The following is a 22,390-nucleotide window of genomic DNA, read 5'->3' on the forward strand; positions in this document are numbered from 1 at the left end:
ATTGCATCGCAGAATGGGCAATAGGTGGCTATGCTAATAATTTATTCGAAAATAATAAAATGTGAATTTAGAAAACCGTGTTGTCTTTGGCCATACAAAGGACAGTCATTTTTCTACGGTTTCACACTCTTTCATACCTGTGCGGCTGTGCGCTAGCAGTAAAGAGGCGAAGGACACATTTTTTCTATGGTCTTAGACTGAGAACAGCAGAGGCCATTGAAGTCAATTGATCTTGACAGCAACTGCTACTGTTTTCGGTGGACAATGTATGAACAGGAAAGGAAGAACGGTCAAAGTAAAGAGTAAATATGTTCACATAAGCACCGGAGTGTTGGTTTATTTCTATTAATCCCTTTAAGTAATTAATTATAGTGCTTGCATGAATTTGCTTTCGACAATGGTCGATGAGCATTTAAAATAGCTGGAGCCCAGTCCATGAAAGATATATTTTTGGAATATGCAGCCAGAATTTGGTTACTTTCCACAATTATACAGCATAAGGGACCACATTTCTTTTTCGGGTCGCTTTTGCTGGTCAGCCTGATGACTCCTGAACACAAGTGGTCATTAGTTCAAAACTCCACTTGCGTTACACCTTCCTAGATTTTGGAGTCTTTCCATTGCAAGGCAGCTCTTATAACCCCCAATTCTGTCAGCCTCCTCACCTTCTCTCTAACAATGGCTTTGGCTTTTGCTGGCAAAGCTGTGGCTGCCTCAGCCATCTCTGCAATAGTCCGCAAGTCTTTCGACTATCTGGATAGGTGTATGAAGATGGAGGGGATGAGATCGGTGAAGGAGAGGCTGGAAAGAACTCTCCCACAAGTTCAATTAATCTTTGATGCTATTGATATGGAGCGGATCAGGGACCAGAGCGAGGCGCTTGATGCGTGGCTTTGGCAGCTCAGGGATGCTGTCGAGGAGGCTGAGGATGTGCTTGATGAAGTGGAGTACTACAAACTTGAGAAGAAGGTGAAATCTCGAGGCAACAAGGTGTGCAGCTCTCTGTACAACTGTAAGAGTCTGTTTATCCAACAGTTCAATACTACTTTCAATGGTGGTACTTTTAAAAGGATGGCTGATGCCATGAAGAAACTTGATGAGGTTGCTGCTGGTGTGGAGCGTTTCATCCTACTTGTGGATCACCTTGATTCTAGTAGTTTGAGGAACATATGCCATCAGAAGGATGTTGTTAATCCTCGTGAGACTAGCTCCTTTATGATTGAGGAAACTATAATTGGCCGTGATACCGAGAGGGATCAGATAGTTGAGTGGTTAATCGAGCAAGGGGGTGATAATCAAAATCAAGAGTTTTGCAATGTCACTCTTTTTGCTTTAGTGGGTATAGGTGGCATGGGCAAGACCACTCTTGCGCAAGCAGCCTACAATGACCAAAGAGTGAAGCAGTGCTTTGATTCTGCTATGTGGGTTTGTGTGTCCAATGACTTTGATGTTCCAGCTCTGACAAGAAAGATAATACAAGAAATTACTGGACGAGGTACTGATGTCATTTGTCTAAATACTCTTCAAGAGATCCTTAGAGGGAAGCTGAGCTCAAAGAAATTTTTGCTTGTACTTGACGATGTATGGAACGATGAGAGGAGACCTGACTGGGAGAAATTAGTAGCTCCATTAAAGTCAGGTCAGAAGGGAAGCAAAATCTTATTGACAACTCGTATGCAATCAGTGGTAGACATCGCTGAGAGAGTATTAGGAGGGATGACCAAGTCTATGAGATTGCAGGGGCTGCAGGAGAATGATCTTTTGGCACTTTTCAACAAGCATGCCTTTTTTGGGGTAAATCCTAGCAATCATTTTAACTTGCAAGAAGTTAGCAAACAAATTATTAAGAAGTTGAGTGGGAGCCCATTGGCAGCAAAAGTCATGGGTGGGTTGCTGAACAATTCTATGGATTGCACATATTGGAATAGAATATTGAGAGAAAATATCTCTAGTATTGAGCATGGCAATGAAGGTGTTATGAAGGTTTTAAGATTGAGTTATCATCATCTGTCTCCAAAGCTACAAGCATGCTTCCGGTATTGCAGCATGTTCAGAGAAGATTATAGATTCACAAAGAAAGAGCTCGTTGAGTTATGGATGGGTTCAGGGCTGATTCAGCTATCTGTCGATGAAAGCCAGACTCCAGAAGATGTAGGAGACTATTACTTGGGTATACTATCAAAAAAGTCTTTCATTGAACTGAGATCAGATGTGTCGACACATCAGTATGACGGTGGCAGTGAGATTGGTGTGTCCTGTTATGAATACTATGTGCTACATGATCTATTGCATGAGCTAGCACGTGCATTCTCCATGAAAGAATGCATTAGAATTTCTAGCGATGCTTATGGAATTATTCCAGAAACAGTTCGGCATGCAATAATTATAATTAAAAATTATGCTGTGATCACAGATTTTTCTATGTTAAAGAAACTCCGAACTCTCCTCATATCCTTCGATGGAACAATAAATCAAAGAGATCAATGGATTGTGCTTCAAAACGTGATGAATGCAGCGACTAAATTACGGGTGTTTTATGTACACAGATGCTCAGTTCTGAAGCTTCCTGATGCTTTTGGTAACCTTTTGCACCTGCGGTACTTGTCTCATCCGAGTCCATGGATGGAAGGTGGAAAAAAATGCATTTGGTTCCCTTGTTCTATATACAAGCTATATCATCTCCAAATATTACGAAGTACATGTTCATTGGTATCATGGCGGCTGGGAAATTTGGTTAGTCTGAGACATCTAGACAATTCCGTTTCTGTATTTGGATTACCCCCTTACTTAGGACGTTTGACTTCTCTTCAAGAATTAAATCTTCATTATGTTCAATATCGGCATGGTTTGTTCGCAAGTGAGATTAAGAATCTAAAAGATCTCCGTTATTTGGAAGCTTGTGGTCTTGAAAACGTCAATGCAGAAGAAGCTACTTTGATAAAGCTGGGTGAAAAGGAAAGCCTTAATATGTTGTCACTCAGTTGGCATATGGGCCAAAGAGATGCAGGTATAGATGAAAGAGTGCTAGATCACCTTCAGCCTCACACGAGTCTTGCTAAGCTGAAGATTAGTGGATATAGTGGTTCCAGATCACCATGTTGGATGGAAAACCCAATTCTCAACAATGTGACATATATTTCTCTCTCTGATTGTCATCAATTGCAATATCTTCCGCCCGTTGGCAGACTAGCTTCACTCAAGTATCTCTATTTAAGGAATATGAATACAGTGAAAACAATAAATAGTTCCGTTTACGGATGTCAGAACCCTTTTGGCTTCCCATCTCTTAAGTTACTTCATATTGAAGGCCTTCCAGCACTAGATGAGTGGGTTGAACCTGAGACCAGGAATCTGTTTCCCCAGCTTGAGGTACTAATAATCCAACGCTGCAAAGCATTGAGAAATGTACCTGCACTACCATCTACTCTTGCTTATTTTAAACTATCTGATGTTGGTTTAACTACTATTCCTGCAACATATTGTTGTACTGAAACAACTCAACCGCCAAAGTCATCACACTTCAAGTTGATAATCTCTCACTGTCCAAACCTAGTAATGCTGGAGCCAAACTATTGTTTTGAGGGTCTGGAGGAATTACATGTTGAAGATTGTAAAAATTTGATGCATTTGCCAATGGTTCAGTTGCAGAAACTCCCATCTGTCAAAACTTTCTTGCTGGTGAAATGCCCAAATCTGATAGCTCCACAGGCAGAGATCAGTCTACCAACATCTATCAGACATCTTTATATTGGTTCTTGTGGTGGATATGAGACCTCTTTGCTCAAGTCCATTTGCAGTCTAACTTCCCTTACTGCACTGAAGCTAGATAATTGTGTGTTAGTAACTCCACAGAGAGACATCAGTTTGCCATCGTCCATTCAAAATCTTTATATGGGTTCATGTGGTATTGGTGATACTTCTCTGCTCAACTCCTTTTGCAGTCACACTTCCCTTATTTCAATGCAGTTATATGATTGTTTGATGACAGCACTTCCCTCAGCAGAAGTGTTTAAGAATCTTGCAACAATGCAGCATTTGGAAATTGTTAACTGCAGCAAGCTTGCCACTTTAGATGGGATAGAAGAACTGACAAACCTCAGAGAGTTGAACGTCAATGGATGTGACATGCTTGACAAGCAACATACTGAAGGCTCTGATCTTCGCCAAGCTGCTGCTGTCTGTCCTTCACAGCTTACAAAACTAGAGAAACTGAGAATCAGCAGTCCTTCTCTCTTGCAGCATGGGCCGTTGAGAGGAGTCAAGTCAGTTACTCATTTGACTATTGACAAGAGCCATAGATGTTTGCCTGAGGGATGGTTGATGCAAAACCGCAACCATCTTAACTGCCTTGCAGTGCGTAATGCTACTCACTTGGTGTTTCTGCCTTCAATAATGGCAAGTCTTACTTCCCTCAAAACCTTGGAAATTCTCAACGCAGTCCTGCTCCAGTCACTTCCAGATCTGCCTGCCTCCTTAGAGCGTCTATTAATCATTGAATGCCACCCTGTGCTGGGGAGAAGATGCCAAAAAAGAATAGGCTGTGACTGGCACAGGATTGCACGCATCCGGGATGTGAAGATTGACCATAGACCATCAGGATACGGGTCAAGTTCCTACATGGGTTACTACTGGCGTTCTCCTTTATTCCATTGGAACACCTTCAGATTTTAACTCCAGAAGCGGTAAGCAGACATGGTTACTTAATACACTACTGAACTTTTTTCGTGACGGTGCCTGAGCACGTTTTTCATTAAGAAGAAGAAAAGGTAACCAATACAACTCGAGTTTAAGAACAGGGGTCTTAAACTCGCGGGTTCTAAAAGATTTATTACATACACTACTGAACTGAAAAATCATAATCCTATGAAGTTTATGAACTGAGTAAATGCATCCATGTTGATGACATTTATGTTTTCACTAAAATTTCTTTCTTGCTGTCCATTCTCAGAATACCATCATATAAGAGTAGCGTTCTTCGTAACCAGAAATCTAGAATACCTTGAAGTTCGACGTCCACTGGATTTTTTATATCAGTATCTCTCCATAAATGCATTCAATCATCTGATTACATGATTCCCTTATCATGTATGTACATCAATGACGATTAATGAAAGCTAGAAAGCTGAACTTCTCGAGGTAAGACCATATTTCTACATATTTTTTTATGCTCTCATATTTAGTTCGAATTACTATGTTGATAATGTTCCCTCTAAGTATGGCAGGCCGTCCTTTTGCTTTTCAGTTAGGATGTGATTTGGCTGCAAGAAGATATGCCTCGGAGCCTTGCTGAGAGCCTTTCAGACTTCACGGCTGTTTACTACTCTGTACTCTCAACTGCAGAAACCATGTAGCAGGTGAATGATTCCTGCTCTTATCATGGGACTCTGCATACTGACCAAGCTATGCGTGCCTTGAGAGTTGAATATAGATATTTGCATGATTACATGACATCATGATGCTCCTTGTTTTGGTCTGCGCTGTTCTTTTGTTCCGTATTTCAGCTGATTAGCTATCTACCTGTTTTGTCCTCACTGCAGGAATGCATGATCTCACACGCCTGCATAGAACAGATGAAACTACAGAAGTGCCAAATAGCATGCTAATGAAACTATGGAAGTTAGTGGTTCAAGCCCAATAAAGAAAAAAAAGGGGGGAAAGTTTGGGAGGATTGGAAGAGCTGGGTGAGAGATTTACAATGCTGTAACGTGCTCCTTTTGGCTGGTCTGCTTTCTTTCTATTTTCCAGCTGATCGGTCATCCTTTTTTTTTACTGAATTATATGTTTCTAAGATAGCCACATACTCAGCAAGAAGGCAGTGAAATGTTGTTTGAAACTACCCCTTCAATGCGTAATTTCACTGTTGTTTCGTAGACTCCACGTAACATTTAATTTCATAACTCATCAAGAGTTAGTATTCATCGGTTATAGATAAAAAAAAACTGGTTCATTCTCTCTCTTATGAAATCTGATGCCATGTCATCAGAAAATCTGGTAGTACTTTATGGAGTGCAGATTTCATTGGTATGGTCAACTTTGTACATCTGCGTGCTGTTGGCACAAAAAGGAAAACCATGTTTTCTTCGCATTCCAATTCCAAAGGTTCTTGTTCTTGGCCATGGATCCCGAGGCGGCATCCTTGCTCCTGTTCGAAGAAGAGTAGCGAGCAAGATCGACCAGTACGTCACTGTGCACAAAACCTGGGAGGATAATAAAGATATAAATATGTTTAGCTGAGTCTGAGTGGAATTCTGCCCGTGCTGCAAGTTTAGTATCACTGTGAGTTTGTTTACGCAGCATTTCAATCACAAATCTTACAATATACATTCCAGTTCATCAAGGCTTGAATAATACCAGGAAGCAGTGGAAAAGAAAAAACTACACCCCATGTTCCTGTTCAAACCCTATCCGTTGCTATCGCTCGAGAGCAATTCAGGCGATACGAGAAACAGCATGTATGGCTGATGGCTCAGTCTCATAGTAGCTGATAAGAATGTGAAAAGTGTACTGCTGCTACTACAGGTCCAGTCCAGCAGCATTTGAATTTATTTTCCTCAAGTCCTCGTCCTTCTAATTAATGGTCTATATATGGCACCCTGGCCCTGCTGCAATCATATGTAGCAGCGTCACAACAGCCAGTTGGGTTATGCATTATTGACCGCCGATTCCAGAGCCGAACTCCATCGTCGCCTTCCCCACCAGTTGGTTCGGTGCTTTCAGTCTTCTTTGTGACCGAATGAGTCGGTCTCTCCGGTACTTTTAGCCCAGCTGCCCTCTAGTCGCCGATTGATTCGGTGATTCCTTCGAAATGCGTTTGTATTCCTAAGCAACTTTGTTCCCCGCAAATCATCGTGCCACCGATTGATCCGGTGCTTCTTCTGCCCTCACCAAATGGATCGGTCAAATATACACGTTGATGAGGTTCTACGCTACTTGGTTTCTTCGCGGCCCTTTTCTTTCTCGATCCTTACCATCATTTGGATGGCTTAGAATATTCCTAAGCCAGGGAATATAGAAATAAGTCTATGTACTTGGTCTTTGTGGCCAGGATAGTTTTCTCAGCATCTTGGACTGCTTTTAGAGCAGCTAGGATAGCAGTATCTTGACTGTTTTTAGGACAGCAGTTAGCATCTAGCATCTAGCATATTCTTGACTGGCTAACAGCCTATAAGTATGTGTCTTTAACCCCTTGGAGGGTATGGCATTATGGTAGAATTTGAGAAATAAACCCAGAAAATTCCCAACTCCTAGTGTCATCTTCACTCTTAATGAGAGTGAAAATTCTACTACTAACAACTGATATCAGAGCCGTACTATCCTGTAGCCTAAGCATCTCCTGCTCATCCCCTTCCATAGCCTCGCAGCAGCCCCTGCCGGCAGCAGAAGCAGTTCCGGCTGCTCCTGCTCAACTCCCTTCCTCTGTACAGACAAGCAGCAGCTTGTCTGATGGAGGATCCACTCCACGCAGCAGCAGCCGCCCCCCAGCAGGCGTCATGTCCGTAGGACACTCTCGGCACTCGGTCGCCTCGAACGTGCAGCGCCAGCAGGAGGCCGAACTCATTGCAGCGGAGGAGCGCAAGTGGGCAGCGGCAAGGACGTCGAGGCTGGCAGCAGCGGAGCTGGCTGCAGCCAGAGCGGAGGTGGAGGCGGAAGCGGCGGCGGCTGCAGCACGTGCGGCGGCAGCAGAGGCCGATGCTCTGCGCAGCAACGCCAGCAGCTCCGTCTGTGCTGACGACAGCGCCGACGCAGACCTCGAGCTGCTGGCCATGGATGCATCTCGAGAGCGTGCGGCGCGGTGGGCAGCCGAGCACGCCTATAGCGGCGCTCCTGGAGGAGGCCAGCACGGCGGCGGCGCTCCTGGAGGAGGCCAGCGTGCCGGCGGCGCTCCTGGAGGAGGCTTGCATGGCGACGGTGCTCCCGGAGGCGCGCACGGCGGTGGCGCTCCAGGCAGAGGCGCGCACGGCGGCGGCGCTCCTGCCGGAGGCGCGCATGGCGGCGGCGCTCTGGGCGGAGGCACACCTGATGGCCGCACGTTGGAGGCCCAGCGGTTGCGGGAGAGGGTTGCTCAGCTGGAGGCTGAGATGGCCCGTGACCGACGACACGGCAGGCTCGGCGGAGAGCGCGTCCTTCACAGGCGGCGCGACACCCTCTCCCCAGACCGGCTCCAAGGCCATTACAGGGTCCAGGCCGTTGTCAGGGACGGTGGGTGGCCTACCCTCACCAAGACCAACTACGTCGAGTGGGCCGCGATCATGAGGATCAGAATCCAGGTGCAGCACTTGTGGGAGGTGGTCTATTACGGCGATGTCGACTTCGACAAGGATCGACGGGCGATGGACGCCCTCATTGCTGCAGTCCCGCCCGAGATGCAGTTCTCGCTCACACAAAAGGAGACTGCCAAGGAGGCCTGGGACGCCATCGCTGCGGCACGCATCGGCAGCGATCGCGCCCGCAAGTCTACACTGCAGACACTTCGCAAGAAGTGGGAGAACCTAGCATTCAAGCTGGGTGAGGACCTTGATGACTTCGCCCTCCGCCTCAACACCCTGATGCAGAAGCTGGTGCAGTTCGGCGATGCCTCCTACGACGAGGAAAGAGCTATCGAGAAGCTCTTTCGTTGCGCTCCCCCAAAGTACAAGCAGATGGTTCGCTCGGTCGAGTCTCTAGTGGACCTCTCCACGATGTCGATCGAGGAGGCGATTGGTCGCCTCAAGGTCGTCGACGCTGATGAGCCACAGCTTTCCTCGAACCCTGTCACCATTGGCGGCAAGCTCCACTTCGCTGGGAAGCAGTGGGAGGTCTGCCGAGGTGACGGGAAGAAGGGGGAGTCTTCCTCCACGACAGACGGCCGCAAGTGCGGCAAGCCGCGCAAGGCGCAGGGAGGCGCCCAGGCTGGGGCACGAGGATGTGCCGAGGATGGCGCGCGCGGAGGCGCCCAGGGTGGTGCCGTCGGCGAGCGCGAGCCGGCACAGGACGATGTTTGCCGCAACTGTGGCAAGTCTGGCCACTAGGCCAAGGATTGTCGACAGCCACGACGCGGCTAGGCTCACGTTGCACAGGCGGAGGAGGAGGAGCTTGCTCTGCTTCTGGCACACACAAGCATCAAGCTACCTCCAGCAGCACCGGCCGCAGCGGCTCTCCTCCACCTTGATGAGCCGAAGGCACACGCCCTTCTCGGCGATGGCTCCGGTGATGACAAGACCGATGGGTGGTGCCTCGACACCGGTGCCACCCACCACATGACTGGCCGACGAGAGTTCTTCACCGAGCTTGACTCCAGCGTCCGAGGCTCCGTCAGGTTTGGAGATGCCTCCGGCGTGGAGATCAAGGGCGTCGGCTCCGTGGTCTTCACCGCCAAGTCTGGTGAGCACAGGCTGCTTACCGGAGTCTACTACATTCCCGTGTTGAGGAACTCCATCATCAGCGTGGGACAGCTAGATAAGAATGGCTCGCGCGTGATGGTCGAGGATGGAGTCACGAGGATTTGGGATCGCCAGCATCGCCTTATTGCCAAGGTAACCAGGGGCGCAAATCGTCTCTATGTTCTCCATGTGCAGGTGGCACAACCCCTTTGCCTCACTGCTCATCGGCATGACGAGGCGTGGCAGTGGCACGAGCGCTTCGGGCACCTCAACTTCGAGGACCTGAAGCGGCTCAGTGCCAAGGAGATGGTACGAGGCCTGCGGTGCCTCGACCATGTGGAGCAGTTCTGCGACGTCTGCGTGTTGACGAAGCAGTGACAGTTCCCATTTTCCCACCAAGCGAGCTTCCGAGCCAAGGAGCGGCTCGAGCTCATTACGGGGACTTGTGTGGCCCGGTGACTCCGGCCACACCGGGAGGAAGATGCTACTTCCTGCTGCTCGTCGACGACCACTCCCGCTACATGTGGGTGATGGTCCTCGGCAGCAAGGGAGAGGCTGCGGACGCCATCAAGCGCACGCAGGCTACGGCGGAGGTGGAGTGCGCCCGCAAGCTGCGCGTGTTGTGCACCGACAACAGCGGCGAATTCACGGCGGCTGAATTCACGTCGTACTACGCTGAAGAGGGCATTCAGCGCCACTACTCCGCGCCGTACAACTCGCAGCAGAACGGCGTCGTCGAGTGGTGCAACCAGACGGTTGTGGGGATGGCCCGAGCCCTCCTCAAGCAGAGGGGGATGCCGGCTGTCTTCTGGGGAGAGGCCGTGGTGACGGCTGTCTACATCCTCAACCGCTCGCCTACTAAGGCACTCGACGGTAGGACGCCATATGAGGCTTGGCATGGGCGCAAGCCGGCGGTCTCCCACCCGCAAGTCTTTGGCTGCCTCGCGTTCGCCAAGGAGCTTGGCCACGTCAGCAAGCTCGACGACAGGAGCACTCCGGGAGTGTTCATCAGCTACGCGGAGGGCTCGAAGGCCTACCGCATCCTTGACGCGAAGACAATGTGTGCGCACCGCGCGCGACGTTGTGTGCAACGAAGGCCAAGCATGGGCATGGGACAAGGCGGTGGACGACGGCTCGACTCCGACGTACGACGACTTCACTGTCGAGTACTTCCACTTCGAGGGAGCTGGGGGAGTAGGCAGCTCCTCTTCGATGAGCGTGCCTACCCTAGTCCCCGAGCCTTCACCGTCCCCGGTGCCTTCTACCCCAGCAGCACCACGCTCTTTAGCCAGGACTCGGGCTGCGACGAGGTCGTCTTCGCCGACTCCACCACAGCCGGTGACACCACGCTCTCCAGCCACGACTCCAGCTACGACTAGTTCCTCGTCGGCTCCACCTCAGTCGGTGACGCCATGCACTCCAGCACCGACAGCCACTTCTCCGGGCATGTCTACTCCAGCACTAGTTCACGTCAAGCCTAGCCCGGTGGAGTTCGCTACCCCGCTCTCTCACGATGAGGAGCGCATCAACGCATGCTACGACAGCAAGCCGTTGCGGCACCGTACGATGGAGGACCTTCTCGGCGACCAGCCAGTGCCGGGACTAGTGCCTCACGACCTGGAGGGGCAGTTGCATCTTGCGTGCGACGACAGCGAGCCTCGATCTTTCACAGAGGCCGAGAAAGACGCGGCATGGCGTGCCGCGATGAAGGCGGAGATGGATGCGGTTGAGAAGAACCGCACCTGGGAGCTTGCTGATCTCCCTTGTGGTCACCGCGCAATCACCCTTAAGTGGGTGTTCAAGCTGAAGAGGGATGAAGTTGGCGCCATCATCAAGCACAAGGCTCGCTTGGTGGCACGAGGTTTCTTGCAGCGGGAGGGGATCGACTTCGACGATGCCTTCGCTCCCGTGGCACGGATGGAGTCCGTGTGACTCCTCCTTGCGCTGGCTGCCCAGGAGGGCTGGCGTCTCCACCACATGGATGTCAAGTCGGTGTTCCTTAACAGCGACTTGAAGGAGGAGGACTACGTGCACCAGCCACCGGGAGTCGCTATCCCCGGCAAGGAGGGCAAGGTGCTGCGCCTACGCAAGGCCCTCTATGGCTTGCGGAAGGCACCAAGGGCCTTCCAAGTTGGATTCCATGCTCAGGAGGATGGGCTTCGAGCAAAGCCCGCACGAGGCGGCCGTCTACCGGTGGGGCAATGGAGGAAATGTCCTGCTGGTGGGCGTCTACCTCGACAACTTGGTGATCACCGGCACCAAGGATGCGGAGGTGGCGACGTTCAAGGAAGAGATGAAGGCCACCTTCCAGATGAGTGACCTGGGGCCTCTCTCCTTCTACCTGGGCATCAAGGTGCACCAGGACGACTCCAGGATCACACTTCGGCAGACCGCCTATGCCAAGCGCGTCGTTGAGCTAGCTGGGCTCACCGACTGCAACCCAGCTCTCACTCTGATGGAGGAGAGGCTAAAGCTGAGCTGTGATAGCAAGGCAGAGGAGGTGGACGCTGTCAGACCTGGGGCCACGGGACTGTGTACATAACGTAGTTTAGATAGGCTTAAGAGATAAAGCTCGTCTTATCTCTTATTTATCTCATTTATCTCTTATTTATCTCGTATGAATAGGAGATAAAAGCTAGTCGGTATAGAAGAAATCTACTCGAGTTGTATTCGGTTACGATTCCTTATCTAGTATTGAACTAGGATTCTTGTAACCCTGACCTCCTGGATATATAAGGGGGCGGAACCCCCTCAAAACATCTCATTCTACACCCAAAGCAATACAAATCACACAGGACGTAGGGTATTACGCACCTCGCGGCCCGAACCTATCTAAGTTTTGTGTTCCTTGCACCTTCGAGTTCCTGATCTCGGCGTCTCCTCACCTAAACTTACCACCTTGGGCATACCCCTCGGTGAGAGTAAAACACCGACAGCTGGCGCGCCAGATACGGGTGCGCGTCGAAGATCCACCGGCGAACTCGATGGCTTCGTTTAAGTTCATCAGTGTCGTGCTCTCTGAGGGCACGACGCTCATTTTCGGCTCATGGGACTGCATCGCAGCTGGCGCCCACCGTGGGGCCGATCGTCACGATCGTTGGGTGAATTTGAAGGATCTCTTTATCAACATCAATCCACTCAAGGTGGCGGATTGCTACTTCGTACATATGCATCGGCAGATCGATTCATCATCGGATCCTTCAACGAACGGCTACATCGACCTCAACTACTCGGCTCGACTTCACCTCGTGCTGCAACGTCGATGTACCGCGACCGCCGACCTCGACGACCCGGTTCAACTTCGGCTCGTGCCGCAATGTCCGCGTGCAGCAGCAACGAGTTCGACTACTTCAATTTTGCGAGGACGATCGATGGCCCGCCGACGACTACATCAACTACTCGTCTCGACTTGAAAACTAGTCGGAATTGACTCCGACTAGTCGAGCTTCATCAACGAATCATCGCAGCTCCATCAACGAGCTCCACCGTTTCGTCGACATTCGTCCACGAATCAAGCTAAGTGACTTATACCTTTTTTGACTTGTTCTTCACAAGATCGGCTATCTTTTTTGGTACACCTCTCGACGGGCATGAAACCCTCAGGGGCTACGCCATGATCGGCTACCTTTTTGGGTACGCCTCTCGACGGGCATGAAACCCTTGGGGGCTACTCCATGATCGGCTACCTATCTGTGTACGTCTCTCGACGGGCATGAAACCCTCCAGAGCTACACTTCGCCGACTACTTATCCATGTACGACTCTCGATGGGCATTGAAACCCTCCAGAGCTACACTTTGTCAACTACTTTTGCACACTGCGCATCCTCTTTGTCGCATGATGACTACTTTCTGCTCGTTGTCTCCTCTTAACGGTCGCTAATCTACCGGGTAGCACATGCCTTAATCCGTGAAACCTCGGCTCTTCTGTCATGCCTAATACCTTTACACGTACACGAGACAAAGATCTCATACACGCTATGAGCAATGGCTAAAACGGGACCAGGTGCTTAAACGTAACAGGCATACCACTCGGGAGATTTAAATGGCCTAAAAAAGAGCTCGACACTGCAATTTTTACACCGAATAAATTTTTCCGTCTTCATATTATTACTGAGTACTACTCGGTATCTTCGTATTATGCTACATAATGTATGCATTATCTTTTTTCAGGTCAAACTTCGGCAACAACCCTTCAGGCAGCACGGCGTGCCATCATAGTTCCGCTAGTTCCCAGGCTCGGGAGCTGGGCGATACACACTACTCGACATGGCTCCTTCGGCTCTCCTGGCTCGTAAGCTCGGGGGCTGGATGCCGCAAAAATACTCGAAGACGACTCATATGAAGACTGAGAGTGCAGAAGAAACTCTAAGTCACCACGCGGTTAAATAAACTAGCGGGAGGCTCAATTTCACTGTGCAGAAGGCGAAGAGTTTTTCTCGGAATTTCAGAGTAACACCAATGCCACGATTTTTGGATCCTTATTTCCAAACCTGAGAGATTTGGATTCAAGGCTCGGGGGCTGCGGGATACGTGGCATCGACTACTTATTTTCAAATTTAGGGTGCGTTCATTTATTAGGGTCTAAAGTTTAGATGTGTCACATCAAAGAGAATCTTGTCTTTTAGAAGTATTAAATAAAGTCTAATTACAAAACTAATTGCAGAACCCCAGGCTAATTCGCGAGATGAATCTAATAAGATATATTAGTCCATGATTAGCGGATGATTACTGTAGCATCACTGTGGCAAATTATGGATTAATTAGGCTCATTAAAATTGTCTCGCGAATTAGCACCCATCTGTGCAAAAAGTTTTATAAACAGATTTTATTTAATACTTATAAATAGCAAGATTCTCTTTGATGTGACGGGTCTAAACTTTAGAGGTGAGGAAACGAACACACCCTTATTTGAGAAGTAATAAAGACTCAAGACTAATGCGACTTTCAGCCTAATTCTCCGATTCAACCTAAGGCTCGGGGGCTACTCTATATGGAGTGCGATTTTTCAATCGCACACCATATCAAAGAAATGATTCGGGGTATGAGCACCTCATAGTTTCGATGCAGCCAAGTAAGTACTCGAAGGAGAACTTCAAGATGGAGCTTCAAAAGAAGCCGAAGACTACTTCAAAAGTACTCGAGAAGCCTGCAGTACTCAGCTACGATGAGCTCGGGGGCTTGTCAGACCCGGGGCCACGGGACTATATACATAACGTAGTTTAGATAGGCTTAAGAGATAAAGCTCATCTTATCTCTTATTTATCTCATTTATCTCTTATTTATCTCGCATGAATAGGAGATAAAAAGCTAGTCGGTACAGAAGGAATCTACTCGAGTTGTATTCGGTTACGATTTCTTATCTAGTATTGAACTAGAATTCTTGTAACCCTGATCTCCCGGATATATAAGGGGGGCAGAGATCCCCTCAAAACATCTCATTCTACACCCAAGACAATACAAATCACACAAGACGTAGGGCATTACGCACCTCGCGGCCCGAACTTGTCTAAGTTTTGTGTTCCTTGCACCTTCGAATTCCTGATCTCGGCGTTTCCTCACCTAAACTTACCACCTTGGGTATACCTCTCGGTGGGCAGCCGGTAAAACACCGACAGACACTACCCAGTACCGGCGTCTTGTGGGGAGCCTTCACTACCTCGCTCACACACGGCCGGACTTGGCATTCTCCATCGGCTACGTTAGTCGGTTCATGCAGCGACCGATGATGGAGCACCAGCAGGCTGTGAAGAGAATCATCCGCTATGTTGCGGGGAATCTCGACCACGGCCTCTACTACCCGAGGTGCCCCGGAGTGGCACACTTCGTCGGGTACAGTGACAGCGACCACGCCGGCGACATCGACACCAGCAAGAGCACCAGTGGGATCCTCTTTCTTCCTTGGCAAGTGCCTCGTCAGCTGGCAGTCGGTCAAGTAGCAGGTGGTAGCTCTGTCCAGCTGCAAGGCCGAGTAGATCGCGGCCTCCACCGCTTTGACTCAGGCGATCTGGCTCGCTCGACTACTCGGTGATCTCCTCGGTAGAGGCGCTAGAGCGGTGGATCTCCGAGTGGACAGCAAGTCCGCTCTGGCCCTGGCAAAGAACCCTATTTTCCATGAACGGAGCAAGCACATCCGGGTGAGGTACCACTTCATTCGAGGCTGTTTGGAGGAAGGGAGCATCAAGACAGGCTACATCAACACCAAGGATCAGCTTGCAGACCTGCTCACCAAGCCTCTTGGGAGGATCAGGTTCCTGGAGCTCTGCTCCAAGACCAGGATGGTCCAGATTTTCCACAAGACGACGCACAAGACTTAGGGGAGAACGATGGGAATAAGTCTCTGTACTTGGTCTTTATGGACAGGGTGGTTTTCTCAGCATCTTGAACTGCTTTTAGAGCAGCTAGGACAGCAGCATCTTGACTGTTTTTAGGACAGCAGTTAGCATCTAGGACAACATCTAATTTAGCATCTTAGACTAGCATCTAGCATATTCTTGGCTGGCTAGCAGTCTATAAGTATGTATCTCCAACCCCTTGGAGGGCATGATATTATGGTAGAGTTTGAGAAATAAACACAGAAAATTCCCAACTCCTAGTGTCATCTTCACTCTCAATGAGAGTGAAAATTCTAATGCTAACACTATCATCTGAATACTTTAAAATCGAACCTTATAAATATATATCCTGACAAACACATAAATCCCAATATAATTATATTGTCATTCAATCTCTCAAATCACAAAAAGTAGCTTAGTAATTAAAACGTTTGAAAACACTATCCGAAAACAAACCTAGGCCACGTCTGGAACCAAAACAGTGCAAATGAAACTTCTGCGGGAATCTAACAGGACGCAGTTCGAAATTCGTCACAGGAATCAAGAGCATGCCCAGAATGTGCCTGCCTTGATTTTGACATGCATGGATGCACTATGCAACTTCAGGGTGTGTTCGTTTTCTGGGTTCTAAATTTTAGAGAGGTCACGTCAAAAAGAATTTTATCATTTAAGTATTAAATAAAGTCTAATTACAAAACTAATTGCAGAATCCCAGGCTAATTCGCGAGACGAATCTAATGAGGTATATTAGCCCATGATTAGCGGATGATTACTGTAGCATCACTGTGGCAGATTATGGATTAATTAGGCTCATTAAATTTGTCTCGCGAATTAGCACCCATATGTGCAAAAAGTTTTATAAATAAATTTTATTTAATATTTCTAAATGACAAGATTTTTTTTTATTGGAGGGGAGGAAACGAAGGGTGTCCTCGCCGGATTCGCCTCGCCGGACGTGATTGGCTAGCTATCGAGACGCGGATCGATAAGCTAACCATATATAGGATATCATCATATCTCCATTCGTCTTTTTTTCCGACCTGCCCAAGCACAGCATCCGTCGTTTTCTTGTAACAAACTCCGTCGCTTCCCTTCCACCCGACGCACTAAAATATATCTACATCTAACTTTGTTCGAAGTTAATTCCTTTTAATTTTAACTATGAATACTTAAAATATTATAAAGAATGTCAACATAAAAATGATGTTAGCAGATTTATTGTAAAACGAACTATCATAACTTATAGATGATTATATTTGAAACGTATTAATTTAGAGATATTATTAGTCGAATATAAAAATATTTGATTTAGAATAAACCTAAACGTAGCTATATTCTGCAGATATACATGTGGATTCCATACAATTATTGTATCTAAACTAAAATAAGATCTTGCTTTAGCATGTTTGTCCCAAGACCTATCATGCATAGGCTAATTGTGCTCCATTAGATATCGTCTTCAATATAGGAATATCCACGTCTAGGTGCATATCCAGAATTGCATTCTTTATTGGAACAGAGTAGTATGCGCATTAGATTAACTAGGCAAATATACATGTACATTGCTGTAGATAAAGACTGTATAAGTATCGGATACGTATAGTTTTCTATGCGTTAATTCGTAGGGGTCTACGTGACTGAATCCTGGACGGAGTGCTGGCCCGACTCGCATACAGGATGGATCAAGGCCTAACATCTTTCTCACCCTCCTAAAAGCACACATCAATTTTGCTTTCCGTTGATGTCGCCGCCGCCTTCTTGTTCTCCAATTTTTGTGCTGGCAGCGGCGGCGGCGGAATTGCCGAAGCAATTTTTAGTGAGGGTTCACGGGGGCCATGGAGAAAGGGTTTCGTGGGGGGCCCACAGGTTCTGGCGCGCTCCCACCCCTGGTTGGCGCCAAAAAGAGCCGGGGTTCACGGGAAAACGGGGGGTCACCGAAATAGAAAACTGACAGATATAGTCTATTTTCCAAAAAAGGATAGGCCGTGTGGGGGTTATATTACGGCTGATCGTAAGTTAGCCAGGTCCATTTTTATTTCATGAAATATTTAATAGAGGCACTTCTCAATTTCTGAATCTGTGAGCCCGTTAAATGATGTGGGAACCATGTAAGAGAACAGAAACTGCAGTTGAAACATACGGACCGAGTTAGAAACATGCATGGGGATCCAAGCAGGATTTCCTGCATATTTGTGACAACTTTCTTGATTGATTCTTGCAAAAGTACAAGTATATATATAGGACTTTTTCCTAGTGTTTTCCAGCGGGACACCTAGGAGTAAGACCGACTCGGTACAAGCTAGCACCACTTGGACTCATCATATATACCTCAACACCGACACACACAGATCGAGACACAGTTGATGAATGCTGCCTTGATGGGACCACGGAGAATATATAGGACCATGCTGCATGTAAACCTTACTTTTATTTAACATAAAACAAGGACGACCTCCAACGCACACGACCCAACAAAACAGAATAAATGGGTTGCCCTCCTATCCCATGTAGCTAGCATTGGATGATGATACAGTGAAGAGGTAAAGAAACATACCCAGGTTGCCTCCTGGAAGCGCTCTATTTAAAGTCTAAGATCTTGACTATGCTCCATTTCTTCAGTGCAAGTTATAATAATTGATGGACAATTCGAAGAGAAAAAGGAGAATGTGGCCTAAAGGATGAAGGAAATCCATCTCGTCAGGCACTCCGTGCGCTCCACAAGAAAAGCTGTTAGAAATTATTCGTGTGTGATCATTTAGTTTAAGCACATAATTAACATATGGCTTAGTCAGTTAATCCCGCCATTAGTAGTTGCTAATGAGGAGACGCGTCGTTCACAAAGGCCCGTTCGGAAGGGGATGTCCTTCCGAACAGGCGTGTCGATGCCCCTTAAGCACCTTTATATGTATGTAATCACTATCCATTCAAGATTAACAAGAGAATCATTCATCCATTATAGTTTTCATTTCATTGATTCTAAACACGTTATCAGCACTTTTGACTCGCAAGAAACTCTCACCGGTTTGGATCTTGCCGAGAAAGAAGAACAGGGGGAGGCCCTCTCGCCTCCACCACTCAAAGTTTGGACGGGAGTCAATTTAATGGAGGAAGAAATATACCTAGTGAATAGTTGCACTACGAATACTATACTTAAGGAAACAAAATATTTCCATACTCTTACCAAACGAAAAGGAAATATTTTAACAATAGCTGGACGTGATGCGACGATAGAAGGCGCTGGTTGTGCTACTATCACACTCCCTATGGGTACACATATTACAATCAAGGAAGCTTTATTATATCCTGATTCATCTCGTACCCTACTAAGTTACAGAGATATCCGGAAAAACAGGTTTCATGTTGAAACACACGAAGAGAATAAAGAAGAATATCTTCTTTTTACTAAAGACACTGGATATGACAAACAAATTGTTGAAAACATTCCTTCTTTTCCATGTGGACTGTACTATACATAGATCAAACCTGTAAAGCATGTTGCATGTAAGGTAATTTTTCAAAATGTTAACTCATTTCAAATATGGCATGACTGCCTTGGTCATCCTAGTGCAGGGATGATGCAAAAAATTATTAGTAATTCAATTGGTTATAATTTACAAAAGGCTAAATTCCCTCAAGCATCAGACTTTGTGTGTATTGCATGTGCAGAAGGGAAGTTAATTTTAAGACCATCATATCTTAAAGTTAAAAATGAACCACTTAAATTTCTTGAACGCATTTAAGGTCCCATGTGTGTCTTTTATCGATACGAAACCATGCATTTGCTAAGATAATTGCTCAAATTATCAAATTACAAGCAAATTATCCTGTACATCATATTCAATCTATTCGCATGGATAACGCTGCTGAATTTATCTTAAGAGCCTTTAATGATTATTGCATGGCATTACGTATTCAGGTTCAACACTCAGTTCCATATGTCCATACTCAAAATGGTTTAGCAGAATCACTTATAAGAAGGATATAAGAAGGATAAAGCTTATTGCAGGACCAATGTTAATGTGTAAGTTACCAACCACGTGTTGGGGTAGTCTTACACGCTGCTAATCTTATTCAATTGCGTCCAACTGCTTATCATACTAATTCCCCCTTAGAATTAGTGCGTGAAAATCCACCAAGCCTTTCCTATCTGCGTAAGTCCGGTTCCAAGCCTTTCCTATCTGCGTAAGTCCGGTTCCGCTATGTACGTACCGATATCACCACCGCAGCGTACATCCATGGGCCCTCACAGGAAACTAGGGATCTATGTGGGATATCAATCTTCATTGATCATAAAATATCTCAAGGCCCTAACATGAGATTTATTCACGGCTCGGTACGCTGATTGTATTTTTTACGAGGTCCATTTCCCGGCATTACGGGGAGAAACAAAGTAACAAAATGTGTGCCAGAAAATCGATTGGAATGTGCAAGACATTATTCTGGCCTCTGATCCACGTACTCAAGAAACTAAATTTCAAGTTCAGAAAATTATAGATTTGCAACATATTGCAAATAATCTGCCTAATGCAGTTACTGATTATAAAGGTGTTACTAAATCTTATATTCCTGCTCGCAATGTACCAGAAAAAGTGAAAATACCTCAGAAGTCCACTCAACCTCCAAAACATAATAATAGGGGGAAGGAGTATAGCTACAGTTCAGCCAAAGTCTGGCCGGAGTTTCCACTTTGAGAAATCCCTCTCAGCTACCACCGCGACCACAAAAGATTGCACCACGCTGAACACGCATTGGGTCACCGTCACGAGCATCTTGTTTGGAAACTCCTTGAGCACACCGGCCTACGTACATATATGTTGGATTAGACAGAATGTTAAGGATAACAGAATGATGATCTTGATTCTTGAGTGGTCGAAGAGACCTGCAGGACGATCCACAGTGACCATTCCAGGACGGCCATGAACGTCCCTTTGATCCATGCGGGGTTCCTAGCAGTGTTGGCAGCTGCGGATGCGTTGGTGGCGGCACTGAAGGCACGGTGGTGGTTCACGGGGCTCAGCAACGGCCCAGTGTAGAAAGCGATGACCAAAACCCCGGCGCAGCAGAGCGCCACGCCGGCGAGCTTGGCTATGCCGGAGCGGCTCCTCAGCTTCACCTCCTCCATTCTGCGAGCACCTCCTAGCATGTGATTAACAATAACCAAGCATCTAGACCTACATTAACTCATCACGCTCATATAATTTGACGCTCAGTAGAGGCAGACTATACCTTGATAGCAACGCTAAGCAGAAGGTAAGCACGGGCAGGGAGTTGGTGCATGCAGATGCCACGGTTGCTGATGTCAACTTCAGGCTCACGTTGTACAGATTCAAGTTCATTGTAATCCTGGAACCAAACGAATGAATTCAGCTTCAGGCCAATGAAGCTGAAGATGTACTACTACACAACACCATCGTCGAAAAACATATACCCGACTAAGGCGCAAAGGAAGAGCTTCAACAGCAGCACCAGTGACATGGATCGCGCATTTCTCCTGCGAATGAAAGGTCGATCACTAATTCGTGTTAGTAGGATCATAGGATAGCTAGAAATCCTTTTCAGGTGTTGGTGACGTGATTGGTTTTCCTAGTACCCCTCCTAGTTTTTAATTAGCGATCTGTGAGCTATATTATAGTTGATTACTGTACCTCTCAACAAGGACCGCAATAGGTAGAAGGAAGAGAGACGCGGCTGCCTGGCGGTAGAAGAGGAAGACGAAGTTGATCAGGCCGTGATCCAAGGCCGCCTTGCTGATGACGACATTGCCGGTGTAGATCACCTATATGATGATGGCGATTATGTAAGGCTTCTTCTCATCCATCGCCATGTAATTAAGATGTGTTTATGATCTGATTGCTGCTGCTATATATCTATCTTTTGCAATAGAGGAAAAGAAGGTATGCTAGTGGAAAGGGGAACTGCCTCCCGTTGTATATACTATTGCGGAGTCTGAAATCTGAATCGCCCTCCAGTACATGTTCAAGTCTGAAATCTGAACGGCCCTCCAGTCTTTAAGTAATTGCCCAGCATAAGCATTCCAATCAACAAATAAGTTAATCATTTAGTCATATAAATTCAGTAACTATTAGGCGTACTGATTTTCTTGACTATTGTTGTACGCATACAGCCAGTTTGTAACAATAACAGTAGTAGTTTAAAGGCCCATGTGATAGGTGCCACCGTATGTATAATAATGTTGAAGCCGCAGTATATAATTATTATTTTTAGATTAAGGCAAATCCGATCTCGACGGAAAAGAATGGTCCACAGCCAGCAGTATATATAATTAATGATGAGTCGATCTTCACAGGTGTCTTTTTTTTTCATATTTCAATCTCCATAAATGATCTGTACTAATCAAGTAGGAACTAGGAACACGTTTGCAAAGAAAAAAAATGAAGCAGCATGGAGGATATTTAATTTGGTCAAGCAGTCAATTAACTAGTAGTACCACGTTCCTGTGAAATAAAGGTGTTTGTAAATAGGATGTAATTGGATCTCCACAAGTGTGAGTTTATTTTTTTTGTAAGATTGGGTACAATATGTGGGATGTATTGCTTGAGCTCCTTAAGCTGATTATATAAGAGTACGTGGCTTCAAGGGCAAGTAGCCTCTCACTACACCACGGTTGGCTTATGGTAACTTGCGATCAGTTGGTAAAAGCGCTTAGGAAGATTATTTCGGGATTACAATCCTAAACT

At 46.8% G+C, this 22,390-nt stretch overlaps 1 protein-coding gene and 1 pseudogene across 9 annotated transcripts; one reads left to right on the forward strand and one right to left on the reverse strand.

Moving 5' to 3' along the window:
* Window positions 1-601: 601 nt before the first annotated feature.
* LOC112900269 (disease resistance protein RGA2-like) lies at window positions 602-5,949 on the forward strand. Of its 9 annotated transcripts, none has more exons than XM_025969066.1 (4): window positions 602-4,682; window positions 4,949-5,136; window positions 5,223-5,354; window positions 5,538-5,949. In XM_025969066.1, exon 1 carries the CDS (start codon window positions 679-681, stop codon window positions 4,669-4,671), a length of 3,993 nt encoding a protein of 1,330 aa, XP_025824851.1. In that variant the 5' UTR covers window positions 602-678; the 3' UTR covers window positions 4,672-4,682; window positions 4,949-5,136; window positions 5,223-5,354; window positions 5,538-5,949. The 9 variants fall into 9 exon arrangements, with proteins under 9 accessions (XP_025824851.1, XP_025824849.1, XP_025824852.1 ...); XM_025969064.1 differs by having other exon boundaries at window positions 5,243-5,354; XM_025969067.1 differs by having other exon boundaries at window positions 5,247-5,354.
* Window positions 5,950-20,350: 14,401 nt separating this feature from the next.
* On the reverse strand, window positions 20,351-21,516 carry LOC112900642 (annotated as a pseudogene).
* Window positions 21,517-22,390: the final 874 nt, after the last annotated feature.

Source organism: Panicum hallii, chromosome 7 (genome assembly GCF_002211085.1).
Source record: "Panicum hallii strain FIL2 chromosome 7, PHallii_v3.1, whole genome shotgun sequence".
Classification (NCBI taxonomy): Eukaryota; Viridiplantae; Streptophyta; class Magnoliopsida; order Poales; family Poaceae; genus Panicum; species Panicum hallii.